The sequence below is a fragment of the Martes martes genome (assembly GCF_963455335.1).
Source record: "Martes martes genome assembly, chromosome: 2".
Taxonomy (NCBI): Eukaryota; Metazoa; Chordata; class Mammalia; order Carnivora; family Mustelidae; genus Martes; species Martes martes.
This window is the reverse complement of record NC_137889.1, coordinates 68,934,471-68,960,263: the sequence shown is the minus strand read 5'-3', so window position 1 is coordinate 68,960,263 and position 25,793 is coordinate 68,934,471. Positions and strand designations below refer to the sequence as shown.

At 35.3% G+C, this 25,793-nt stretch overlaps 1 protein-coding gene across 4 annotated transcripts in view; it reads left to right on the top strand.

Moving 5' to 3' along the window:
• Positions 1–25,465, top strand: part of FBXW7 (F-box and WD repeat domain containing 7) — a gene marked incomplete at its 5' end in the record, with an annotated part of 240,174 nt that extends 214,709 nt beyond the window's left edge. For 2 of the 4 annotated variants that reach the window (XM_080795261.1, XM_080795260.1), the window contains 8 exons: positions 7,778–7,912; positions 12,637–12,760; positions 15,174–15,310; positions 16,672–16,785; positions 17,997–18,178; positions 20,216–20,441; positions 22,232–22,442; positions 23,519–25,465. In XM_080795261.1, the coding sequence (XP_080651387.1) occupies positions 7,778–7,912; positions 12,637–12,760; positions 15,174–15,310; positions 16,672–16,785; positions 17,997–18,178; positions 20,216–20,441; positions 22,232–22,442; positions 23,519–23,787 (1,398 nt within the window). In that variant the 3' untranslated portion in view covers positions 23,788–25,465. The remainder of the gene's footprint in view (positions 1–7,777; positions 7,913–12,636; positions 12,761–15,173; positions 15,311–16,671; positions 16,786–17,996; positions 18,179–20,215; positions 20,442–22,231; positions 22,443–23,518) is intronic. The other 2 variants (XM_080795263.1, XM_080795262.1) reach the window with 1 other exon arrangement.
• Positions 25,466–25,793: the final 328 nt, after the last annotated feature.

Sequence of the window (25,793 nt, the reverse complement as noted above, 5' to 3'; positions counted from 1 at the left end):
GGTCAAAACAGGACTCAGACATTCACACTTTTAAAGAAATACTTTAAAGATTTTTATCCTCTTTGATTAAGCCAAGGAGATGGAAATGTAGATGTGTGTTGTCATGCTTGCAAATGCATACAGTGAGAGCAGTACAGCACTTGAGAGTAATGCAGAAGCTGATTTCATAGCATTTTTTAAAGACTTTATTTATTTATTTAGAGCATGTGCAGGGGAGGGGCAGAGGGAGAGTCAAAGTCAGGCCCCTTGCTGAGCAGGGAACCTAGACTCAGACTCAGGGCTTGATCCCAGGACCCTTTGTGCTTTATTTTGCAGTGAGGATATTTTAGGAAGGTCTTTGTATAATGCTTGCCTATTTAGCTAGCTCATGCTTTGTCTTTCTTTCTTTTTTTTTTTTTTTTAAGATTTTATTTATTTATTTATTTATTTGAGAGCGAGAGAGAGCACAAGAAGCGGCAATGGCAGAGAGAGAAGAAGAAACAGGCTTCCCATCAAGCAGGGAGTCTGATGAAGGGCTTGACCCCAGGACCTTGGATCATGACTTGAGCTGAAAGCAGATGCTTAACCAACTGAGCCATCCAAGCACCCCTAACTCATACTTTTCTTGATGAAATGTCCACATGTTCCCACATACTCTGTGTCTCAAGTCTGAGAGACCAGAGGTTTTTTTAGAAACATTCTATCTTCAGAAATGTTTTTGTTTAAAAAAAATCATTTCTTAGAATGAGTAAGATACATTAAACTAAAGAATATTAGGTTAGCTTTTGTTCTATTTAAAAAAAAAAAAGCCCATTTGATTGCTTTTCATATGACAAGTAGATGCAGTGAAGACAACTTGTTCTTAGCTAATAGAAATAATAGGTAGAATTTATCCCTGCAGGTGTAGTACTATATGTATTTTTTCAGGTAAATATTCTGCAGCAAAGAAATCTACTAACAACAAAAGGCCAACTAGACAGGTATATCAGGACCTTAATCCTTTGAGTACCATATCCATCTCTGACCCAGAGCCTCACTGTTGGGCATTGCCCTTTATTTTCAGGGCTGGCACCAAAGGAACTAGAGATGAATCACTTGCCTCAGAGCTTACAGTGCTTTCATGCCTAACATGTAGAGAGATATAATTTCATAGTAAAGTGGGGGAGTCATGAATTGACCTATGTGCTATGTTGAGGGATAATTAAACTGGCATGATTTCTACAGAGGTGCTGTGGGGGTATTTAATGAGGACTTTTCCGTTGCATAACAAGCAAAATGGGAGCGCTTGTCCCCTTACTGTTCTGCTATTGCTCCTAAGGCAGTGATACAGCATTGTTTTGGTCCAGCTCCATCTATTCTGACAAAGTACTCTGTACTCAATTTATAAATTGAATGAGAACAAATGATACACCATTTTGGATAATGGGAAATTGAAACAAAATACCACTGCAATATAGAAGTGGAAATTCAAAACAAAACAAAAAACCAGAAATTTTGTACTGTTGAAATATTTAGTAGCCATCGATCCTGCTTTTTTTGGCAGCCAGATTGATGTTTCAGGTTGTTAATTTCGGGGCAGAGGATTGGTCATTTGTTTGCTTGTGCATTTGGGTGTTAATATATGGGTTTGTTACTTGAAAATTTTAGAGTAAGTAAAGACACCAGTAACATTAGCATTATCTTACGTTGAAATTTATATTTAGAGGTATCCTGTTATAATGAGAAACACATATGACTTAGAAGAAAAAGATCTTAGTAAAAATTTTAGCTTTGCCTCCTAATACTAGGGAATTTTGTTGGTATTATATAACCACTCTTGCCTTATTTTAATCCTCTGTAAAACAGGTATAACACTAAAAAGTTGTCAAACAGGAGACAACATATAAATGTACTTAAGCTACATTTGGAAATATAGTGAAGATTCAATAAATATTAGTTTCCTCTCTTGGTCAAGAAATAGACTTTGCAAGTCTTAGTTTTTCTGAGGTCTAAAAAGGGGCTTTTAAAAACAGCTTCATACAAATGTTACTTAGCTTAACATTATTAACATTATTTTAATCAAAACAAATTTGCATTGCATTAAAACTGTGAAAGTACTTTGAAAATACTTGCACCCAAAATATTTTTTAAGTGATAAAGTAGAAAATACTTACGTGTTTTGAAATTAAAAGTGAGATAAAAATACTCTCTTGAAAGATTTAATTAAGTTCCATGTTAATGCTTAGAAATTGTACATGTTCTCTAGCTTATTTTATTCAGGTCTTTTTTATTTGCTAGTCAACAAAACATTAAAACAAGATTATGCCAAAAGAAAATGAATTTAGTATTACTTTGCAATTGTATTTGAGGCAGTATGAGCAAGAAACCTTGTATGAGGAAGAGTTTAAAGAAGTCTTAAGAAGTGAGTTCTTGACTCTGTGAAATTCAGGCACAGTACTGCCCAAAGTCATAAAATGTTTGTGTGAATGGGTTTTGGGATCATGCAAAGCAGTAACCACTACTGATTTATTAATCACTTGCATCAGTACTGGATGAGTTGTTTATTTAAAACATAAAATGTCCTCAGCCCCACCTTGACCACTGAATCAGATTCTCTAATGGCGAGTCATAGGACTCTGATCCTTAACACTCCCCAACTAGCATTTGGGTGACCCTGGCCTTGACCAGGCCCCTTATTATACAGGTGGGGTCTCTGAGATTAATTAAGGACTTTCATATGGTTGCATAGTGAATTTACTGGTGAAACCCAAGCTTCTGATTACAGTTCAGTGCTCCTTATATTCTTTTCTCCTACCTGTATGTTCTAATTGTCTGAAATAAAATAGCACTTACATGGAGAATTTTCAAGTTTGCATTTGCAGTTTTGTCCACAAAGTAAGCTTTGTTTCTCTTGATCCTCTTCGAATTTGGAATGTTTTTCCTATCCCCTTAAATATGTTCTCAGATAACTTTACTATGAAAAACCAAAGGTAGATGCTTTTATCCAGGACAACTGATTTTTAGAACAGAAATTAAAACATTATCAGAATTACGCAGCACTTTTGCAGATAAAGAAACTAAGGCCCACAGAGGTTAAACTGTAATCTAATTAGTGGCAGTATGTTCTCCAGAAGTTGGGTTTTCTGAGCCCCAATTCAGTGCTCTTTCCACTATTCCTCATTAAAGGTTGGTGTGGGTTGTTGTTACTTGTTTTAATATAGTCATTAAATGCTAGGTTTTCAAGTTAATGCATACTTCCTTGCTGGTAAATCATGTATGTGTACAAAATTTGGAACCAGTCTTGGAACGAGACTAAACAAGTAAGTTCTAGTAATACTGTCAAATATAAATACTAGAAATACTCTCTGGAGAGAATTTTGAGATTGTAGTGGTGTGGTATTTCCTGATTCTTTGGGGATTCATTTATTTATTCAGCAAATCATTACTGAGCTCCTGTCAGGTGCTAGGTTCTACTTTGGATTTGGGATACAGTAGTAAACAAGACAGACCAAAACCCTTTTTTTCACAGAACTTATAGTCAGGAGGGGAGTGGAATGGAGAGGGGAGTGTTGGAACTGGTTTGCAATTTTAGAAAGGTTGTCCAGAGTAGGTCTCAGAAGGGAGTAAGGAAGCAAGCCATGTGGATATCAAGGGCAAGAATGTTGCAGGAATAGCACGTGAAAAGGCTCTGAAGCAGAGAATGCTTGATGTGTTTATGGCTAAAGCGAGGAAACAAGAGGGGTAGGAGTAGGAAATTAGAACCTTGTAGGCCAACCTAAAGATTTTGGTTTTTGCTTTGAAGTGGGAAGCCACTAGAGGGTTTTAAGTAGAATATTGCTGTTTTGTGGAGAACAGAATGAGGATGGCAAAGGTGGGAAGCTGAGAGACCGAGGAAGAGGTTATAGGAATAATCCAGGTGAGAGATAAAGTAACTAGACGAATGTAGTTAATGGTCAGATTCTGACATATTTTGAAGTTTAAGACTTTTAAATTTGTTAAATAAAATCTTTAAAAAAAAAAAGATTTTTAGATTTGTTGATGGACCGTTACCATCTAACAGTGGTGAGAATGGGAGAGTCAGGGATGACTCCAGTGGTTTTGGCCTGAGCAACTAATAGAATGGAGTTACATTTTACTGAAATAGGGAGGATTGTGGATGTGCATATTTGAAGAGAAGGATCATGGAAATGCTGTTTCTATTACATATCTTAGAATACATATCGAGGGGCGCCAGGGTGGCTCAGTGGGTTAAAGCCTCTGCCTTCGGCTCAGGTCATGATCGCAGGGTCCTGGGATCGAGCCCCACATCGGGCTCTCTGCTCAGCAGGGAGCCTCCTTCCTCCTCTCTCTCTCTGCCTGCCTCTCTGCCTACTTGTGATCTCTGTCTGTCAAATAAATAAATAAATCTTTAAAAAAAAAAAAAAAGAATACATATCGAGTAAGCAATTTTCTATAGTGGTCTGGAGTTAAGGAAGAAATCCAGGCTGGAGAGAGGAAAGTATTTGTATGGCTCATACCCTTGTTTGAACCATCGAAAAGATGTGATTTTAGTGAGCAGTGAGACTGTTGAATATGTGTGCTTGTGGAAACAGTCTCATTTACCATCTAGTTTACAGCCTATGTTGCTAATCCTTGTCTGTGGTGTACTTTTCAATAAAATGTCACAAAGTACCCTCTGCTGAATGTATATATAATTTAAATCAAGGTATGCTTTTTATTTGACTTGTTAAACCAACTAGTGTTTATTTTTATTTTTTTAAGGTTTTGTTTTGTTTTGTTTTGTTTTTTAATTTATTTGACAAGTAGGTAGAGAACACAAGTAGTCAGAGCAGCCGGCAGAGGTAGAGGGAGAAGCAGGCTCTCTGCTGAGCAGGGAGCCCGATGCAGTGCTTGATCCCAGGACCCTGGGATCATGACCTGAGCTGAAGGCAGCCTCTTAACTGACTGAGCCACTCAGGTGCCCCCAAATAGTGTTTAAAACAAAAACATTGTTGGGGTGCCTGGGTGGCTCAGTCGGTTAAGTATCTGTCTTTAGCTCAGGTCGGATTTCAGGGTTCTAGAATCAAGCCCCACATCAGGCTCCCTGATCAGCGGGGAACCTGTTTCTCCTTTCCCCCCAGTGACTCCCCCTGCTTGTTGCTCTCTCTCTCTCTCTCTCTCTCTCAAATAAATAAATAAAATCTTAAAAAATCATTTATGCAGGCATAGTTTTTGTCATGGACTTTTCCTTAAGTATATGGAAATTTCTGACATAGTTTTTAATGTTTAAGGTAGGAATCAGTTATTTGTCTTCTGTTCTGTCTTTTTTCATTCTACACCCTATCTCCTAAAATCCTTGATGAAAGATGCACTTATTATATCAGGTATTGATAATGTTTTTCTGTTCCTTTCTTTCTTAAGAAAACAGTAACAATGCATTAATTAAAAAAAGGAAACATCAAATATGTTTATTACCTTAAAGTAGAAATATTCATAGTAGCTATTAATGTCATTAATCTATGTAAAGTATATAGAGTAGTACTATGTCGAAAGATTTTCACTTTTCACTGTAAAAGATTACCTACGGTATCCTTATTTTCATATCAAAATTTAACCATAAACACTTCCAAAAACTATTTCTAGGGCAGGCATTCATATATGCAAAGGGGTTTAAAAAGTTTGCATTAAGGGGCTCCTGGATGGCTGAGTCAGTTAAGCATATGCCTTCAGCTCAGGTCATGATCCCAGAGTCCCTGGATCAAGTCCCACATCAGGCTCCTTGCTCAGCTGGGAGTCAGCTTCTCCCTCTGATCACCCCCCTCCTGCTTTTTCTCTCTCTTGCTCTGTCTCAAATAAGTAAATGAAATCTTTAAAAAATTATTATGCTATAGAGTTACTTAAAGCTGCATTTTAATCTAGTTAGCATAAGTTGTCCGTCACCCACATTGGCATGTCCGTATAGCAGTGTCCATGAATCCTTATATAGATGCAAGGCACAACATGTTATAAAAGCCCACCTTCAGTCCTGAGAGGAATGTAAATCAGTAAATCAGAGTTTATAGTATTAATACCAAATGATCAGAGATGAGTGGAGATTGATCAATGTAAGTTTTGTCAAAGAGATAAATTTTGAACCAGGATTTGAAGCTGTGTGAGGAAAACTGAACAAGATGATCAAACTTTAAATTAACTGCTTTTAATTGGTCATGTGTATGCAGATACATGTATATGAGTATTTTTTATTTCTGCGTGTCAGTCCTCACCCTAACTAAAAAGGGTGAATGTTCTAGGTGCGTGTATATGTAGAAATGAAAGAATATGATTTATTAGAGCCCGTGTTTCCTCATATTTGGGGGTAAAATGCGAATGCTTCCCAGGGCTTTTTGATTAAATAAGGTAATATTTGTGGTAAGTACTATGGGCGGAATACGGCTGAAATGTTTGATAGTATTAACATAATCTACACTTTATGGTAGAAAAGAAGAAATGAAATTCATTGTAGATTTTAAGGGGGTAAAACATTTTTTACATAATTTAAAAAGTATTCTAAATAAGGCTTCCTGTATCCTCAGTATACCTCAGTTTTCGGTTGTTATCTATTTCACATGTTATAAGATCCCAGTGCCTAATTTGAGCAAGAAATGGAATGTTAAAATCCAGATCCTTCTAGCTCCAAACCCCACCTATTGTTCTCTCTTCACCTGCTTCCAAAATGGACATAATAATTCACAAATGTACCTAAATCATCCTACTCAAGGATGTTCTTTCACTTAAATATCACAAGGCTATTTAAATGTTTTATGTGGGGGCGCCTGGGTGGCTCATTCAGTTAAGCGTTTGTCTTCAGCTCAGGTCATGATTCCAGGGTCCTGGGATTGAGCCCCAGATTGGTCTCCCTGCTGAGCAGGGAGTCTGCTTCTCCCTCTGCCTGCCGCTCCCCCTGCTTGTGCGTACTCTCTCTCTTTTTCTGGCAAATAAATAAATAAAAATTTTAAAAGAAAAATAAAGTAAATGTTTTACATGATTATTGTTGGGGGAATTCTAACATTTTAAATTATTCACATAACTTTTTAATTTTTCCTTTTAAGAATCATGGCTCTTCTGTGCAGATGATCCTCACTGGCAAAAAAAAAAAAAAAAAAGATGTTTTAAATAATCCCCTAGTCTAGTTTAAAGTAGCTCATATTTTTAAAAGTATTATGATGTGTTTTTGTTTTTCCATAATGTAGTACTTTGTTTCTGATCCTTTTTTTCATACTCTAATTTTATTACTAAGTTACTGTTTTATATTTTTGCTACTTTTTATCTGAAATTACTTTCACATAATAAATCAAAGCTCTTTTATTTTGTGGAAGGCACTTGTCAGATGTGCAGTATATCCAGTTATTAATTTTTCTCTAAATGATGCTGCCAGTTTCTTAACTCTCAGATGAGTGCCTTATTAACACCATCAAAAATTTTATGGTGCCCACTAGAAAGAATACAGAGAAAGGAAGATCATCTTTCAAAATACCCTGTTTACTCAGTAGCCAAATTAATGTTTCCAGATAAAACTTTGGTTTCTCAGCCAATATCTTGATGGTACATGAACATATAATATTTGTAATAAATAATGTAGTGCAAAAATATTTGTCAAAACCATGGCTTTTTTAAATTTAAAAAAATAAAGGTAGCTAGTAAATTTGAGGAGACTAATTGATTATCACATCAATGACTTCTGGAGAAAATTTTGCTATAAGTAGCCACCTTTTATGTTATGTGTAAATGTGGTTTTCCTTTATGAGCTTGTAATTTGAGATATCTATTAAAATAATAAAAATCTCTGCTTCCCTTTTCATAGAGCTGGAGTGGACCAGAGAAATTGCTTGCTTTAGATGAGCTTATTGATAGTTGTGAACCAACCCAAGTAAAACATATGATGCAAGTGATAGAACCCCAGTTTCAACGAGACTTCATTTCCTTACTCCCTAAAGAGGTAAGGGTTATCAATTATATTCTTCATTGGGTGCTATTTGAAAATATAACTCAACAGCAACCATCTTTAAACATGGTCATGCTAATTATGGTATTCAGTATTGTCGGTTTAACACACTTAATTAGTGTTAAAGAGAGTTGTAAATGATAAGCTGCCATGATTTAATAATATCGTTTTCAGATTAAAGTATATTTATGGACTTTTTAGGTGACTTCTTTCCACCACTGCAGTAAGTCATATATGAGAGTAAGCTATTGAGTTCCATTAATTTGATTATTTCTTTATCTTGATTTTTTCCCCCCAGGTTATTTAAAGTCCAGCCTTTAGTTGTCATGGTACATTTATTATATATAGTAGTAGATTTTTAAAAAATTCTGATTTTATTAAAACAGCAGTGTTTTTTTCCTTATTTTGTTGTTTATTTATCCAAAGTCCCTAATAGTCCTTAACAGTTTTGTGATTCTATAAATTATAGTTCTGTTAACTTACATTGTGTAATTGTTTTGAAAAATACGGAATTTCACATGTATATCTTTTTCTACTGATCATTCCTCTTCTTGCCCCCATTTCTCTCTCTCTCTCTCTCTCTCTCTCACACACACACACACACACACGCAATCATAGATTTCGTGCATTGATTATATCCTTATAGCCTTTCTTTTGGAATCATTTATGCTCATTTGTTTTTATAGCTTAGATGTAGTTCTTTTACTGATGTTATATGCTTCACAGTTTCATTTCTGTCTGCAAACAAATGTAAAATTAAATAATCGATGTCACCATGGTTTATATTTTCACAAATTATATATGTGCCACTAATTATATGTCAGCTAAGAAGACAATATATAAAACAGTAATATACCACCGAAAATGATCTGGAAACTTCAAATATGAAAGGAGTCAACTTTTTTAGATAACCATTCTAAATATCCTATGGACATTAAACATCATCTCAAAAATAATTTCACATTGGATATGAGTAAAATAGTTTTATCATATATAATGTATGAAACTAAGCATTACTCCAGGAAAAAATAAACTGAAATGTTACTGTTTTGGAATGATTTTTTTAAATGGTTAAAAAAAAGTTGCATTGTTCTAGAAAGAATTTTTTTATTCTCGCTGGCTCATTCTAAAACTGAACCCTTTGAATGGAATTGGCTTAGGAAATGATATAAACTCTCTTTGCTTCCAGAAGAACATTCATAGTAGGTAACACTTTTATAAGTATTTGACTGAAAGTAAAGTTAGTCACCTCTGATATTATTATTCATGGTTTCCTTGGCTGTCCTCCTTATTTTAGAAGGTAGTATTTTTTTAATATACAGACTTCTGCTTAGTCTCGTTTGTCCCCTTATCTCTATGAGTGGTGATTATTTTGTTTTACTTTATTTGTATTTGCATAGTAACTTTTGAACACTCAAAAATGTGATTCAAAGTCAGGAGAATATGAAATATTTTTAAGAGTCTAAGAATTAAGCACAAATTATCGATAACTGATATAAATGCAATAAAGATTTTCTTGGATTAACTCTCCTTTTAAAGATTGCCTGAGGAAATAGAAGGAAGCGTAGATAGAAGAATGAGAGAGGGCTCTGACTCTGCAGATCATCCCGTGTTTTCCTTTTTTTCAACTAGTAGTAAGCATTTCCTATTTTGAAAAAAAATGCTTTTTTTAATATGTGGAGAAATAATGGTATAGGTCTAAATCTTTAAGGAAACTATTATCTTATTAGAGACTATATACTATTATTATTTAAAACATCATTGCCTTCATGTCAGGAAATGGACTTAAAATAATTTTCATATAATTCCTTTCAACAGATCTCAAAGCTCTTTACCAACACATATTAATCTCAAAACCTTGAAAAAAATCTCACTAGTCTCACATGGGAGGCTTGTGATAAACAGCATTATCCTTATTTTGTAAGTAAATACCAAGAAAAGCATAGTGATATAGTAGATGGCCTAGAGTAAAACTAAAATTCTTAACATAGGATCAGCCAACATTTTCTTTATTCTTTTCCCTCCCTCTTTCAACTTAGTTCAATCCATGGAAATACAGCAGTTCTGAGAAAGTATTATCTACCTCTCAAGTATAACATGGTGGTCTCTAATGTAGGTTACATAAGAGAAAAACAAAAAAAGAGTGACTCACACTGAAATTTTAAGTTTGGTTAAAGAAAAGCTAGTTTTATGAAACAGATTTTCAACTTAAGAGCTTCTGTCTAGTGGAAGTCCTTGGGAGGAATTACTATCTAGATTGTACCTTTAGGACAAATGAATAGAAAACTGCATTAGCCAGACCCCATTTTAGTTGGCTGGAAGAAACCTGTAATTCCCTGCTTTGGTGTTCTAAGGATGTAGTTGAGGACAGTACCCACTCTCTGGCCCCTGTAAGGAACCCCGCTTGACAAAACCTTGCTTCCTTTAAGGACCTGGTATACTTCTTCCATAATAAACACTAAGAATTGTGTAATTAATTGCCATTCCCTTTTTGCTTGGCAGTTTAATTAAAAAACCATGTAAGTTACTGTTGCCAGTATATTTGTATTCTACTTTCCCCTGGTTTAAACCTTCTTTTCTGATTTATATTTTTACTGGTTCTGATTTTCTTATTCATATTTTTTATTTTGCTCTGTGTGTTTTCTGAAATACTTAGATGTTTTGAATAGAACTGATTAGATTTAAATAGAATAAGTTGAAGTTCATGGTTGAGTTAGGGTCTTTGCTATTTTAAAGGAAAGTGTGCCAGTTACCTGTGGGGTTAGCACTTCAACATTCTTTAGCACCTAAGTTTCTTTACTCTTTAAAGCAGACAGACCCTAGACTAGGTGATCTCACAGTCACTGGTGATGAAGGATATTGTAACTGATGATTTGGGATGTACCTTTGAAAGCTAAGGTGCTCTGGATTTGTTTTCTAACCTTTGAGATCCAGTGACTGTTTCTGTGAATTACCTGATTTCTACTTCAGCTGGATAACTAAAGCAAAGAAGAGCCTTTTTCATGTGACCATCTTAAATATCTTGGGCACTAAATGCATCTCTTTTCCACCAGTATAACTTTGTGCCTGATAATTTTTATGTTAAATATCAATTTCACATAGAAGAAAAAGAATATGGTGTTATCCCATTACTGGTATACTGACACTGAGGAAACTTGTCCGGGCTTTGATAGATTGAATAATTTCAAAATTAAGTGACTTATGGAGTATCCACTAAAGAAGTACAGTGTTGAGATATATATGTGTTTGTGTATTTGTATATGTGTATACATATACACATATACATAGCTTGTTGAATATTATAGTCATGCCTTTTTATTTAAAATGACTCCGACTAAATGGGCTTCTCTGATAGACCAAAACTGATTATTCTACAGAAATATTTTTACTGTCAAATAGTAGTAGTAGTATTAAATTGAATACTGACTGGTTGGAGTACTTTCTATATGAAATGTACTCAATAAATACGTGATTAATGATGAACTCTCTATATGCAAAGTTCTTGGGTAAGCACAATTTATGTCATGTAATTACTGTTTAGTATCAGAAGACAATTCAAACTGTGCTTTTACTCCCCATATGGCCTTTAGCCATTTGAATTATTGTTTGTTTTAATACTTATAATTTAATTTCTGTGAAAACTAAACTTTATTGCTCTGTTTAGCTCATTTTGATTCTAATATCATAACTTAAATTTTTATGTGATTAGTGAGGCTAATTGGATAAGCATACACAGAAGCTACTATTCCCTTCTTTCTTCTTTCTTCTGCCCTTATTTACTTGAATTGACTATACATGCTGGAAAAAAAGTTGATGGTTTGGAAATACTGGAAACAAAATTTAAAATCAGTGACATACTAAAGAGCTAGTTCAAACCTACAAAAATCTATCTGGCCCATCAAGAAAATCCCCATAAACAATGTAAAGTAATTAGAACCTAATTACTTTTATATGCCTGTGGAGCAGTTGTGATAATAAATACTTTTTGTGGTAAAGAACTATTATATCTATCAGGAGTGATCTGAAATCATATCACACAGAATATCTAAAAATCTCTTTTTTTTTTTAAAAGATTTTATTTATCTATTTTACAGATAAAGATCACAAGTAGGCAAAGAGGCAGGCAGAGAGAGAGGGAGGAAGCAGGCTTCCCATGGAGCAGAAAGCCCGACACGGGGCTCGATCCCAGGACCCTGAGACCATAACCCGAGCTGAAGACAGAGGCTTTAGCCCACTGAGCCACCCAGGCGCCCCAAAATCTCATTTCTTAATTTAAGTCCTGTCTTGAGTGAATTTACATGGTCATGGGGAGAGAAAAGCACAGAATCTAAACAACTAGTGAAGTATACCTATATACATAAATGGTAGAATTCTCAAGTTGAAGCTCACAGAACAAAGGCAAAAGCAGAGACAGAGAGGCTTAATAAGTATTCCTTGAAGAGGTGAAGTTGGTGGATTGAAGTTCATAAAAACCAATACAGTAAGTTTTTTAAGTCTGGTATATATTTAAGATTGACTATTAGAAAGTACTCCCTTTTGTAATTAAAGAAAATAGAATGTAGAATTATATTACGTTTGTCTAGAAGTACTTCATTCTATAGAAGATTGTTCTAGATAAGTTAATTATTTATATGTTAAATATATATATACACACATGCACGCACGCACACACATATATATTTAAAACATGGGTATATTATGCTTTTTCCTTTCCATAGCTGGCACTTTATGTGCTTTCATTCCTGGAACCCAAAGACCTGCTACAAGCGGCTCAGACGTGTCGCTACTGGAGAATTTTGGCTGAAGACAACCTTCTCTGGAGAGAGAAATGCAAAGAAGAGGGTAAGGTTCAAAATCACAAAGAGAAGATCTTTATACTTTGAAAAAGCAAAGTGATTCAGAAAGCAAATAGAAAAAGTAAAAATTAGAAGTTTTATGTGCATGTAGACTAAAGTAGTGGATAATTGAGAAAAGAAATTTGGCAGCCTATCAAAGAATCAAGAATGAGTCTTCATTTACATTCACCTACTTATATAAAATCCACAGGTTATTCCACACCTTCAGATGAGCCAAATCTTGGAGCTAACCCCTTTAATGAGCACTAATAACTAATAGGAAATGGGTCTGATTTGCTTCCCAGTCTCTAGTATAATTAATAACCAATGAAAAGATCAAGATGAGGATGATTTAAAGGAAACCTGAAAAACAAAACACAGACCCACAGATACAGAAAGCAAATTGATGGTTGCCCGAGGGAAGGGTTGCTGGGGCGGAGGAGGGGGGGTGGCAAAATGATGTTAGGGGATTAAGAACTACCAGCTTCCAATTATGAAATAAGTATGTCATGGAGATAAAATGAAAGCATGGGAAATATAGTCAATAATATTGTAGTAACTTTGTGAGTTGACAGAGGATAACTAGATTCATTATGGTGACCATTTTGCAATGTATATAAATATCGAATCACTATGCTGCACACCTATTATTAGTATAGTAAATCAGTTATACCTCAATTAAAAGACAAAAGACTTAAATATAAACTTTTGCTTAAAATAAGACATATATGAATTTCTACCAGTGATTTTATGGATGAGAAAGGTCTCCTGCCTCTCCAATATTTATAATTAGAGATAAAGGTTATAATTGCAGCTGTCCTTGGGAGACATATTCACTGACTGGAATCCACAGGAATGAGTGACTATTCACTCACTCACTCACTCACTCACAATATAAAATAGAATAGAATAAAATAAGGGAAACCCCAAAATTATATTGACAGTAGTCAAATATTCCATATTCTATTCTTTCCTTCCATAAATATTTATTGAACACCTCCTATGGGCTAGACATTCTTAAATGCTGGGGATATAATAGTGAACTCCCATTTTCTTCCCATCATGGAGCTTATGTTCTTGAAAATTGTGGGAAAAAAAAAGAAAAAAAAAGAAAAAAAATCTCCTTTCTTAGTAGAAGAGAAGGTAGCATCCATATTAACTAAAGAAAGAATCTTTTTTTCCAGCAGGCATATAGAAAAATTATATTTTTGAAAAAAAATGTAAAGATATAATTTATCTCTGATAAGCAAAAATTTTTAGAAATAATCATAGAGCATGAGACAGATACTCTGTAGGTTATCCTCCCCTTCACGGAAGTTACAGGTGAGTGAAATGTTAAGATCTAAGACAGTTGGTTTCTAATCCTGCCTCTGCCCTGTCCATAACTTGGACTAATTAGTGAAGAGAAAGCTCTTCTCAAGAATCTATATTGTACGAAATAGGATTAATCATCCCTGCCTTACCTTCTCTCATAGAATCATTATTTTGATGACTTTAAAAAAAAACTATGCTAACATATACCTAAAACAGAATTTCTTCTAACCATTTTTAAGTGTACAGTTCAGTAGCATTAAGTACATTTGTGTTGTTATACAGTCCATCTCCAGAACTTTTTTATCTATATTGCCTGAAAGCCCATCCCTATTTAATAGTAACTCCTTAGTCCTCCTCCCAGCAGCCCCTGGAGACCACCATTCTGTTTTCTGTCTCTGTGAGTTTGACTACTCTGGGTGCCTCATATAAAGTGGAATCATATGGTATTTGTTTTTTTGTGACTGGCTTATTTCACTTTGCATACTTGTCTTGAAGGTTTATCCATGTGGTGGCGTGTGTCAGAATTCCCTTCTATTTAAGTCTGAATAAATATTCCATTGTATATATATATATGTGTGTGTGTGTACGTGTGTGTGTGTGTGTACACATTTTGCCTCTTTATTCATCTGTTGATGGGCACTTGGGTTTCTTCTACCTTTCAGCTATTATGAGTGATTGCAGCTCTGAACATGGGTATACAGATATCTGTTCAAGTCTCTGCTTTTAATTCTTTAGGGTGTATATCCAGAATTAGAATTGCTGGATGATATGGTAATTCTATGTTTAATTTTTCTGATGAACCACCATACTATTTTCCATAGCTGCTATACCATTTTATATCCCCACAAACATTGCATAAGGGCTCAAATTTCTGCACATCCTCACCATCACTTCATAGGATTATTTAGAAAAAGAAATGAAAAAATCAATATGAAAACATGCCATAGATATTGCAAACTTTATATTATTGTTTTATAATAACTCTTAGAAATTGGACAGCATCCTGTATTTGAGTGGTTTTGAGCATGGGAGGAAATTAGATATATTATAAAATGTGTAATTTTTATTGGCGACAGCAGTTATACTCTCACTCTTTAAAACTTTAGGTATCGATGAACCATTGCACATCAAGAGAAGAAAAGTAATAAAACCAGGCTTCATACACAGTCCATGGAAAAGTGCATACATCAGGCAGCACAGAATTGATACTAACTGGAGGCGAGGAGAACTCAAATCTCCTAAGGTAACTGAACTCTTGCACAACATTAACAGCAACCACTGATCAGTGTTGGTACCTAGTATGCTCTTCTTGGCCAGCAGTGTAACTTGACATCTGTATCCTGTAGAAAGAAAACAGTGTGGTGTTTTTTTTTTTTTTTTAAGATTTTATTTTTTTATTTGTCAGAGAGAGAGAGGGAGAGAGAGAGAGCGAGCACAGGCAGAGGCAGAGGGAGAAGCAGACTCCCCGCCAAGCAAGGAGCCCGATGTGGGACTCGATCCCAGGACGCTGGGATCATGACCTGAGCCGAAGGCAGCTGCTCAACCAACTGAGCCACCCAGGCGTCCCAAAACAGTGTGTTTTTAAATAACTGAACGTGTAATGGATGATAGCTCTCTATTGCTAATTTCTCCAGTCTGACAATTGACTGTACTTGAATAAAAGATGAGTTGAAGTGCTTGTCATTCTACCTTAGGTAAATGAAAATTTCTGAATATCCTGTTGAATTTTGTGTCATATACGTTTACCTGAGAATTTGCTTATGCTCTGACCATGTAGTTAGAACATGATTTTTTGAGGAGTGCCTATTTGTGTTTTGGCTGTTTCTTGTGAGTTTTATTTTTATAAATTTAAGCATATTACTGATTTTCTATCTTACTGCAAGTGTATAAATAGTGGCAAAATGCTTGAAATTCTTAGATGTATTTATACAACTGGAAAAAAGCAATTAGGGAAGATACTGTTAATGTATAAATATGTATAGATTATGACAAGCGTTGTTTTTTGAGAAAGTGAGCAGGTGCGAGTGGGTGGGGGGAGAAGGGCAGAGGGAGAAGGAGAGACAGAGAGAATCTCAAGCAGGGTCCACACCCAGCATGGAGCCCTACTGGGGGCTCAATCACATGACCCTGAGATCATTAATTACCTGAGGCAAAATTAAGAGTCAGACCCTTAACTGACTGAGCCATCCAGGAGCCCCAGGCCTTTTGTGTTTTAATTTGAATAAGTTGATAATTATTGTTACTCTTGTCTTTCTAGTTTGTAAGTGCTTCTGTTTTTGTGTGTGAAAATTGCAAAACAGAGATGCATATTTTTTTTGTTTGAACAGATAAATTATTATACATTTGTGTTTGAACCATCTTTATGATGTCTTTACTCACTCAATTTTAATAGTTGATATCTCTCGTATAAATCATAGAATTGGAAAAAATAAAATGTTTAATACTTGATTCATCATTCAGGAAGGATGATACTTTGCGTTTTATATAAATTATAATTTTAGAAATAGACTGTAGATTGCTGTTCCTATTTATGGCTTTTCTTTTCACTAGTATTTTAAAAAACATGATTTAATAACATTTCGAATCTGTACATTTATCTTGTAGGTTCTGAAAGGACATGATGATCATGTGATCACATGCTTGCAGTTTTGTGGTAACCGAATAGTTAGTGGTTCTGATGACAACACTTTAAAAGTCTGGTCAGCAGTCACAGGCAAAGTAAGCTTACTTCTCTCTACACTTCACTGTTTGTATATGTCTTTGCAAAGATCAACCAGGGAAAACATGGGTTCATTTTTGACCGCAGCTTATTTCGATAACAAATATCAGAGCTTCTAATTTAGTTTTTTCCCTGGAAGCAAAGATAATGTTCCTCAGGATAGGGATGTCATTAGTTTCTTCCTGTGAATAGTTTGTCTGTCTTTGTGACTTTATTATTGTATGATTTTTACAGAGGTGCCTTATCTTTTTCTTGGCTTTATTTTTCACACTTTTACTAACCATGTCAGTTATATTGTCCTTTTTAAACTTTTTCAAAACTATGATTGAGGGGTAATTGTTTTTCTTTATAGACTGCTTTGTTGATAACTTACCTAGAGTTTAGAAGTTAAATAAATCATGTTAATTTAGACTGTCTTAAGCCCAGTGAGATGAAAAGTAAAGCAGATACAGTATTTAAGTAGGAGTTTGAAGAAAAAAAGCAGTCCAAGCAATAAGTTTCACTGCATGCAATATTACACCTTAATGGTTCTGTGGTGAATACTTATTTTTATCTGTCCACTGGAGAATGTTTTCATAAATTAAGTAATTGACCAGCTAAAAAAACAGGAAAATGTGAGGGGGAGAAAACCTGTCTTTAAAATGTCTTACAGCTGATTCTTGGGCAAGAACCTTCTAAATATTCCAAGTCAGATGTTAACATTTTTTTAAGGCAGCTTCATATTTCCATAGTGTAATATTCGTTTCGGATTTATTTCAGAGTTTTAATATCTGTCTTTACTTGTCTAGAAGTACCTTGCCTGGCTCCTAACTACTGCCTTGGGGCAGATTCAGATGAAATGTGGTATGTAGCCACACCTAACACGGTTGGCATTCTTTCATTGAATCCATTCCTATGGAAGAAGCCAAGTTGCAATTTTAGCATTATTTCATCAGAGAGACCAGGCTGGGGCTGTCATCCTTTAATGAGAAGTGTTTTACTTTCTCCATACTTGTTCCTCAGTTGTATCCGTGTTTAATATATAATGCTACTGAATAAGCAAAGCGATCAATAGTGATGGTATCATGTTATATTGATGTGAAAAATTGTTTTCTGATGTGCCAAACAAATTCTGTGAATAACTTTACCCTAGATTTTAATGAGCTACTGAAATGTTATGTAAATCGTTTTTCTTTCTACCCGAAAGTAATCATCTTAAGTGTTTTTCCAGTGTCTGAGAACATTAGTGGGACACACAGGTGGAGTATGGTCATCACAGATGAGAGACAATATCATCATTAGTGGATCTACAGATCGGACTCTAAAAGTGTGGAATGCAGAGACCGGAGAATGTATACATACCTTATATGGGCATACTTCCACTGTCCGCTGTATGCATCTCCATGAAAAAAGGTAAGGGAAAATCCTGTGATGGTTGGGAATTCTTCCTCTGTTACTTCTGAATTTGAGGTTTTTTTATGTTGTATAATACAGTGTTTATTAGAGAGATAGTGATAGTGTGCTCTTAAATTAGACTTTAATTATTAGACTTAAGATGTTTCTATACTAACAAAGTAGTAGTGTATTGCCTTAAAATTGGGGGATTATCTTTAAATTTCCTTCTTCATTTAATGGCATTGTTGGCTTCCTGCTTGAAACTCTCTTCTCTACTCTTGGGTGGCACTTTATTGTTCTGTATCTTTGATGACTCATCATCTCCAAAAAAATCTTTCTCTCTCTCTCTCTTGCTCTCTCTCTTTCTCTCCCTCTCTCTCTTTAATATTTATATCTCTGCTAGTGGGACACATTCAGTGATTCAGGCTTCAAACTTCTGAGTCTTCTTAATTACCCACCTACCCTACCCCCACTCCATCCTGTCCCCTTATATGAGACAAAAGCTCAGGTCTGTGGGGTTTTGTTGAGTCTCTCATTACCAATCACCTGAACTAGTGACATAGCTTTCACACTTGGTTTTCTCACCTGTTACACAACTGACAGAGAATCCTTTTCTAATTATGATAGTATCATTGCCTTTTGAGAGCCTTCTGTTGTCTGTCAAATCGAGGAAGAAATCCTCAATCCAGTTTTCAAAATAGTTTCAGCCAACCCAGACTGCTTGCCTTTTTTTCTTTTCAGTGCCTTTGCTGTTGCTTTGATCTCCTCTTACAAAGCCCTTCTATTAAAGTCCTTTCGATCTTCTATTGGCATGTCTTCACAGTACCTTGTTAAACAAATGTGATTTCGACTTCGTTTGTCAAAAAAGGTCTCTCTGGCAGTCCTTACCATGAGTATGCTCCAGTCCTTACCTTTAATTCTGTCCACAACATCATCTTTGTGAGAACCATTACATTAAGTAGATTTCACGCTAGATTTGTAATATGTGAATGAAAGTACCTTTTCATTTGTAATTTGAATCTACTTTAAACAGTGTGCTCTACTATTAAAATTTGGGGGAGTTGATATTAAGAGACCTTGTATTTCAGCTTCCATTATATTCTGCCTTAAATCTCTCGATGTTCCTTTCTACTCTTCCAAATGTAAAAACTGTGGCCTATCTTTATCTCTTAAGAATGACATGCAGATACCTGAGTTTCAGCTCTCTTTCGTAATCCAAATCCAAATTGCAATATTTGTATCACTCCAGTCTTCAGAAGAGCATAGCTTTAATAATGTTGGCCCAAATTTTTAAGGGATTTCTATTGCCTCCCCATGTGTATCTTCTCCAAAATTTGCATATCTTAATACCTCCATAACCTATTGACTATAATTATAAGCATAAGCAGCCTTTGTTTGAAGATATTCTAAAGCGAGTTCATTATGAAATTATAATGGTATAAGGCCATATAATGGTATATAATGGTTTAAAGCACATATCTTTAACTGTTTAAATTCCAATTTCAGATTTATTTTGTTGAATGACATTTATTAAATTTTTCCCCTGGTCACAAAGAGAATGTATGTTTATCACTAAAATTTTGGGAAATGGCAAAAAGAATAAAGAAGAAATACAGAATTTTTCAAAATACTACCACTGGAGTTCTCCCATTAACATTTTAGATATGTTGCCCACATTAGCTTTTTATTTCTAAAATCAAGATCTTTTGTATGTATTTGGAGCTGGCAGCTGCTGCTGTTGCTGCCGTTGCTTCTGCTTCAAATGCAGTGCAGCAGTTTTCAAACCGTCCCACAGAACCCCGGGTGCTACACGGCCACTTATAAATGTGGGAACCAAGCAGGTGGAATTCTGGGCTTCCCAACTTCCCATCCCAGCCAGAATAACTTGACTTTTGTATGTTTATATATCAACATTTTATATAGGATTTCTTTGAAAACGGGTGTTCCTGCTTAAGAAAAGAAAAAGTTCAATAACCACTGACTTTATATGTCACATTTTCTCATGCTATTAAAAATTCTAATACTTTTTTTGTTTGTTTGTTTTCCCCCCTACAGAGTTGTTAGCGGTTCTCGAGATGCCACTCTTAGGGTTTGGGATATCGAGACAGGCCAGTGTTTACATGTTTTGATGGGTCATGTAGCAGCAGTCCGCTGTGTTCAATATGATGGCAGGAGGGTTGTTAGTGGAGCATATGATTTTATGGTGAAGGTGTGGGATCCAGAGACGGAGACCTGTCTACACACGTTGCAGGGGCATACTAATAGAGTCTATTCATTACAGGTAAGAGGTCGTATCTCTCCTACCCCTTAGCTGCTTTACTGATGAATCATGAGATTGTTTTACTCAGATAATCACTGTCAAATTGCTGATTCAATACTATCCAAAAAAGACAAATCAAATTATCCTCTTGTTTACATATGCTTTCAAATTGGCATGGAAAAAGCATAAATTTTTAACTTATTTAAATAATTTGTTTCATTTTTTTCTGTGATCTGTTTTTCCTCTAAAATACAAATATTAGTCTTGGAATCTGAAACTTTGGAGCTCTAAGTTTTACTGTATTAATTAGTGGGTAGATAGTCTCATAGGAAAATAACCTGGATTTTAATAAACTCCTTAGCAGAGGATTAATTTAGCCAAAAGCTGCCCCTTTGCCTTGATAGCTGAAAGTTGATGGACCATGTAATTGTGACCCATTCCCATTCAAAGTGGAAGTGGAGCTTTCTGCATCAGGCTCCTTTACCATCAAAGGGCTACTTACTGATCTGTAGTCATAGGAAGTAAATTTGACTAGACTGATTTTTCATTTTTTACATTTGAACATGGTATTTTGGAATGAATTGTCATATTTTGAAATAGATTAATAGCAAATTTAGAAAATGGGTCTTGTTTTATTTTCTGAAGGACAGCATTTTCAATTTTTCTATTACTTATGTAATTTATTTACCAGTTACTACCCATTAGTGATCAGCAAGATTAGTACATAGTCACAATGCTGACAGTTCTCTGTTCTTGGAATATTTGTTTCTTAATTCATGGAATACTGTGTCTGTGTCACAAAATATCGATATATAATAAAGGTATATTAACTTAGAAAAGGTTATGAATTTGGAGGAGAGGGAATTGGCTGAAGTTGTTTTTATGTTTTGTGATATGTTCAGTACCTTAATGAATATAATCTCATTTAAGTAAACCAATAGATTGAGAAAAGAGGTAGCAATATTATTCCAGATCTTCTAGGAATTGATACTTATTGACTCCTGGAGAAGAGAGGCTGTATAACTTGCTTTTGTTATCAAAATGCCACTTCTTGTAATTCCAGATGTAATTACCTATTGGTGCATTTCCTAATTAATATTTGGTTCTTGTAAATGAAATTTTTATTTTACATACAGTTTTAATGGAACTTACTTCTAAACATCATGAGAGTTATCTCTAGTTTTTTCATGCCATAGATTTGTTAACAAACACAGCATTTATCACGGGCTATGTCAGTAATTTCAACTTTCTGTTGGGAAGTAAGACTCAAATGGTAATCCTTATTGAATGACCCATGATATTTAGCTGGTCATCTGTGGCCTGATGATCTGAAAGTAATATGTTCATTTTACATGTTTTGTTTTCTTTTAATTGTTCCTGCATCTAGTCTAAAGCCACTGGCCATAAAAAAGTTAGCAATTCTGAGGGCACCTGGATGGCTCAGTCAGTTGAGCTTCTGACTCTTGATTTCTGCTCCAGTCATGATCTCAGGGTCATAGAATCGAGCCCTGCCTTGGACTCTGTGCTCAGAGGGGAGTCTCGGAGGAGATTCTCTCTCTCCTATCCCTCTGTCCCTCCCCTCTCTCGAAAATACATAAATAAATCTTTTTTTTAAAATTAGCAATTCTGATAGAAGCTTCTGAGAACATAAACTGTAGGTTTGCTTGATTACCTGCACTTTGCCTTGTTACTTCATTTTGTTCCTGGCATTACCTGTTTCCCTGCTTTATTTTTCTTCCCTGTAGGATTAAGGTCAATAAATAATATCAAGAATATCGCACTTCTAGTCTAATAAGCTGTGTCTGTTGTAGTTTGATGGCATCCATGTGGTCAGTGGATCTCTTGATACATCAATCCGAGTGTGGGATGTGGAGACGGGGAATTGCATTCACACGTTAACGGGACACCAGTCGTTAACAAGTGGAATGGAACTCAAAGACAACATTCTTGTCTCTGGGAATGCAGATTCTACAGTTAAAATCTGGGATATCAAAACAGGACAGTGTTTACAAACATTGCAAGGTAAGTCTTGGCTACTCAGCTTTAGTTGTGTTCATTAAAAATGGGATTGTTAGAAGAGAAATATGGAGCTTTTATGTCACAAAAAGAATTAACCTCATACAAAATAAAAATGCTTATTTTGGATAAGTGTCTGAGCATTTTCACTCTGACGTGACAGAACTAGGTTACCCTTGAGAAATTGTTTTAAATTATGTTTTTAATACTTTAATACTTCAATACTTCCTACATGTACAGTTAACTCTACCTAACCTTAAAGAACAATGTGAAGAAATATCTAGGCTATATCATAGAAGCAACAGACTCTTTTTTTTTTCTTTTTGAGTGATTTTTTTTTAATTTGTAGTCCAATATTTTAAATTAAAGTGCTACCTTACTGGGGGCGGGGAGGCGGGGGAGCATCTCTAATCTGATGGAAAATTGCTTCGGCCTCAACTTAGACCTTTTAACCATCTGCTTAACTAGGATGGAAGGAATAATAGCACCCAGTAAAATGAAGAAAGAGACATGTGAAAACCACTAATACTAAATGAGGCACAACAGTGTTAACATTTTATATCATGATTAACTTCTTTTTATTGGTCATAGCCCTGAAAAGTGTTTTTTTCAGTGAGGCCATCTGGTGGGCCTGCACTGCAACTTTTTACTCATTGGTTGTGTCTGTTCCTCAGAGTTTTGGAATTGTGGTCATTCAGCCTTTGCCTTTGAGTGGTCAGTTCCAAGTGGTGAGGATGGTAGTTTTCCTGCCCATTCATCCATCGGCAGAATCCATGAAACTGATCTATCTCCATCACCACTAAGAAAGCTCTTATTTACACAGCCAGAAAACAAAATGTGTGCCTGGTAGCTAACCAAGCTTCCTGGAAGACAGAACTCTTGAAAGTTAATGCTTCAGTTACAAATAGCTACCAGATTTTCTTGCAACCCTGCTGATCCTAAAATACTCACAGTTTCTAAATATGCAGCATTTTAAATATTTCATTTATTATATGTTCTAATGTAGTAGGCTACAATTACAGTGTAACTTACCCATACCCATGATTTCTAACCAGTAATTTAATTCCTTTGGTTTTGCCTAGGTCCTAACAAGCATCAGAGTGCTGTGACCTGTTTACAGTTCAACAAGAACTTTGTAATTACCAGCTCAGATGATGGAACTGTAAAACTATGGGACTTGAAAACGGGTGAATTTATTCGAAACCTAGTCACATTGGAGAGTGGGGGGAGTGGGGGAGTTGTGTGGCGGATCAGAGCCTCAAACACAAAGCTGGTGTGTGCAGTTGGGAGTCGGAATGGAACTGAGGAAACCAAGCTGCTGGTGCTGGACTTTGATGTGGACATGAAGTGAAGAGCAGAAAAGACAAATTTGTCCAAATGTGTAGACGATATACTCCCTGCCCTTCCCCCTGAAAAACAAACAAAAAACAGAAAACAAAACAAAACAAAAAAACAACAGAAGAAAAAAGAAAAAAAAGAAAAAAAAAGAAAGAAAAAAGAAAAAGAAAAAAAAATCCCTTGTTCTCAGTGGTGCAGGATGTTGGCTTGGGGCAACAGAGTGAAAAGATCTACAGACTAAGAAGGAAAAGAGGAAGACATGACAAACCGTAACTGACAAGAGAGGCGTCTGCTGTCTCATCACATAAAAGGCTTCACTTTTGACTGAGGGCAGCTTTGCAAAATGAGACTTTCTAAATCAAACCAGGTGCAATTATTTCTTTATTTTCTTCTCCAGTGGTCACTGGGCAGCGTTAACGCTGAAGCTTCGTTACAGATTCTGTTAGCCTGTCCTTTTACCACTGAGACCTAGGAAGGGGCTGCAATAACACCCAAACAAGGACTGGCTGACTTTCTCAATAGAGAGCATCTGCAACAAAAAGTCATTTTTCTGGAGTGGAAAAGCTTAAAAAAAAAAAAAATTACTGTGAATTGTTTTTGTACAGTTATCATGAAAAGCTTTTTTTTTTTTTTTTTTTTGCCAACCATTGCCAATGTCAATCAATCACAGTATTAGCCTCTGTTAATCTATTTACTGTCGCTTCCACATACACTCTTCAACGCATATGTTGCTCAAAGGTGGCAAGTTGTCCTGGGTTCCGTGAGTCCTGAGATGGATTTAATTCTTGATGCTGGTGCTAGAAGTAGGTCTTCAAATATGGGATTGTTGTCCCACCCCTGTACTGTACTCCCAGTGGCCAAACTTATTTATGCTGCTAAATGAAAGAAAGAAAAAAGCAAATTATTTTTTTTTATTTTTTTTCTGCTGTGACGTTTTAGTCCCAGACTGAATTCCAAATTTGCTCTAGTTTGGTTACAGAAAAAAGACTTTTTGCCACTGAAACTTGAACCATCTGTGCCTCTAAGAGGCTGAGAATGGGAGAGTTTCAGATAATAAAGAGTGAAGTTTGCCTGCAAGTAAAGAATTGAGAGTGTGTGCAAAGCTTATTTTCTTTTATCTGGGCAAAAATTAAAACACATTCCTTGGAACAGAGCTGTTGTCGCCTGTTCTGTGGAGAAACTTTTCTTTTTGAGGGCTGTGGTGAATGGATGAACGTACATAATAAAACTGACAAAATATTTTAAAAATATATAAAACAAAGTTGCTGGTCAGTCTTAGTGTTTTACAGTATTTGGGAAAACAACTGTTACAGTTTTATTGCTCTGAGAAACTGACAAAGCAGAAACTATACAGTTTTTGTAGTAAAGGCGTCACATGCAAACAAACGAAATGAATGAAAAAGTCAAATGGTTTGCCTCATTCTCCAAGAGCCACAACTCAAGCTGAACTGTGAAAGTGGTTTAACACTGTATCCTAGGTGATCTTTTTTTCCTCCTCCTGTTTATTTTTTTTTTGTTTTATTTATAGTCTGATTTAAAACAATCAGATTCAAGTTGGTTAATTTTAGTTATGTAACAACCTGACATGATGGAGGAAAACAACCTTTAAAGGGATTGTGTCTATGGTTTGATTCACTTAGAAATTTTATTTTCTTATAACTTAAGTGCAATAAAATGTGTTTTTTCATGTTAGTATGCCTGTTTCTTCCACTGAAGTAAATAATACTTCATTATAAATATTTAGGGTTTGTCTCTAATCTTTAAGATCTCAAAGTCTTAGTTTGTTTGCATTCCCTGTAGTGTGACATAGAGATCAATACTTTCAGGCCTGTTTCATACAGCTAAAGTTGGAATAATGTGCCTAGAATGTAAATTGGGTTCATCGCCTTAGACTATAAAGGAGGACACTGCACTGTCCATTACTCTGGATAACACTGGATGTATAAATATGAAATCTGGGTCCCTCAAAGAGTCTCAAAACTTTTGTGACGGTTACAACTGGAATTCCTATTTTTAAAA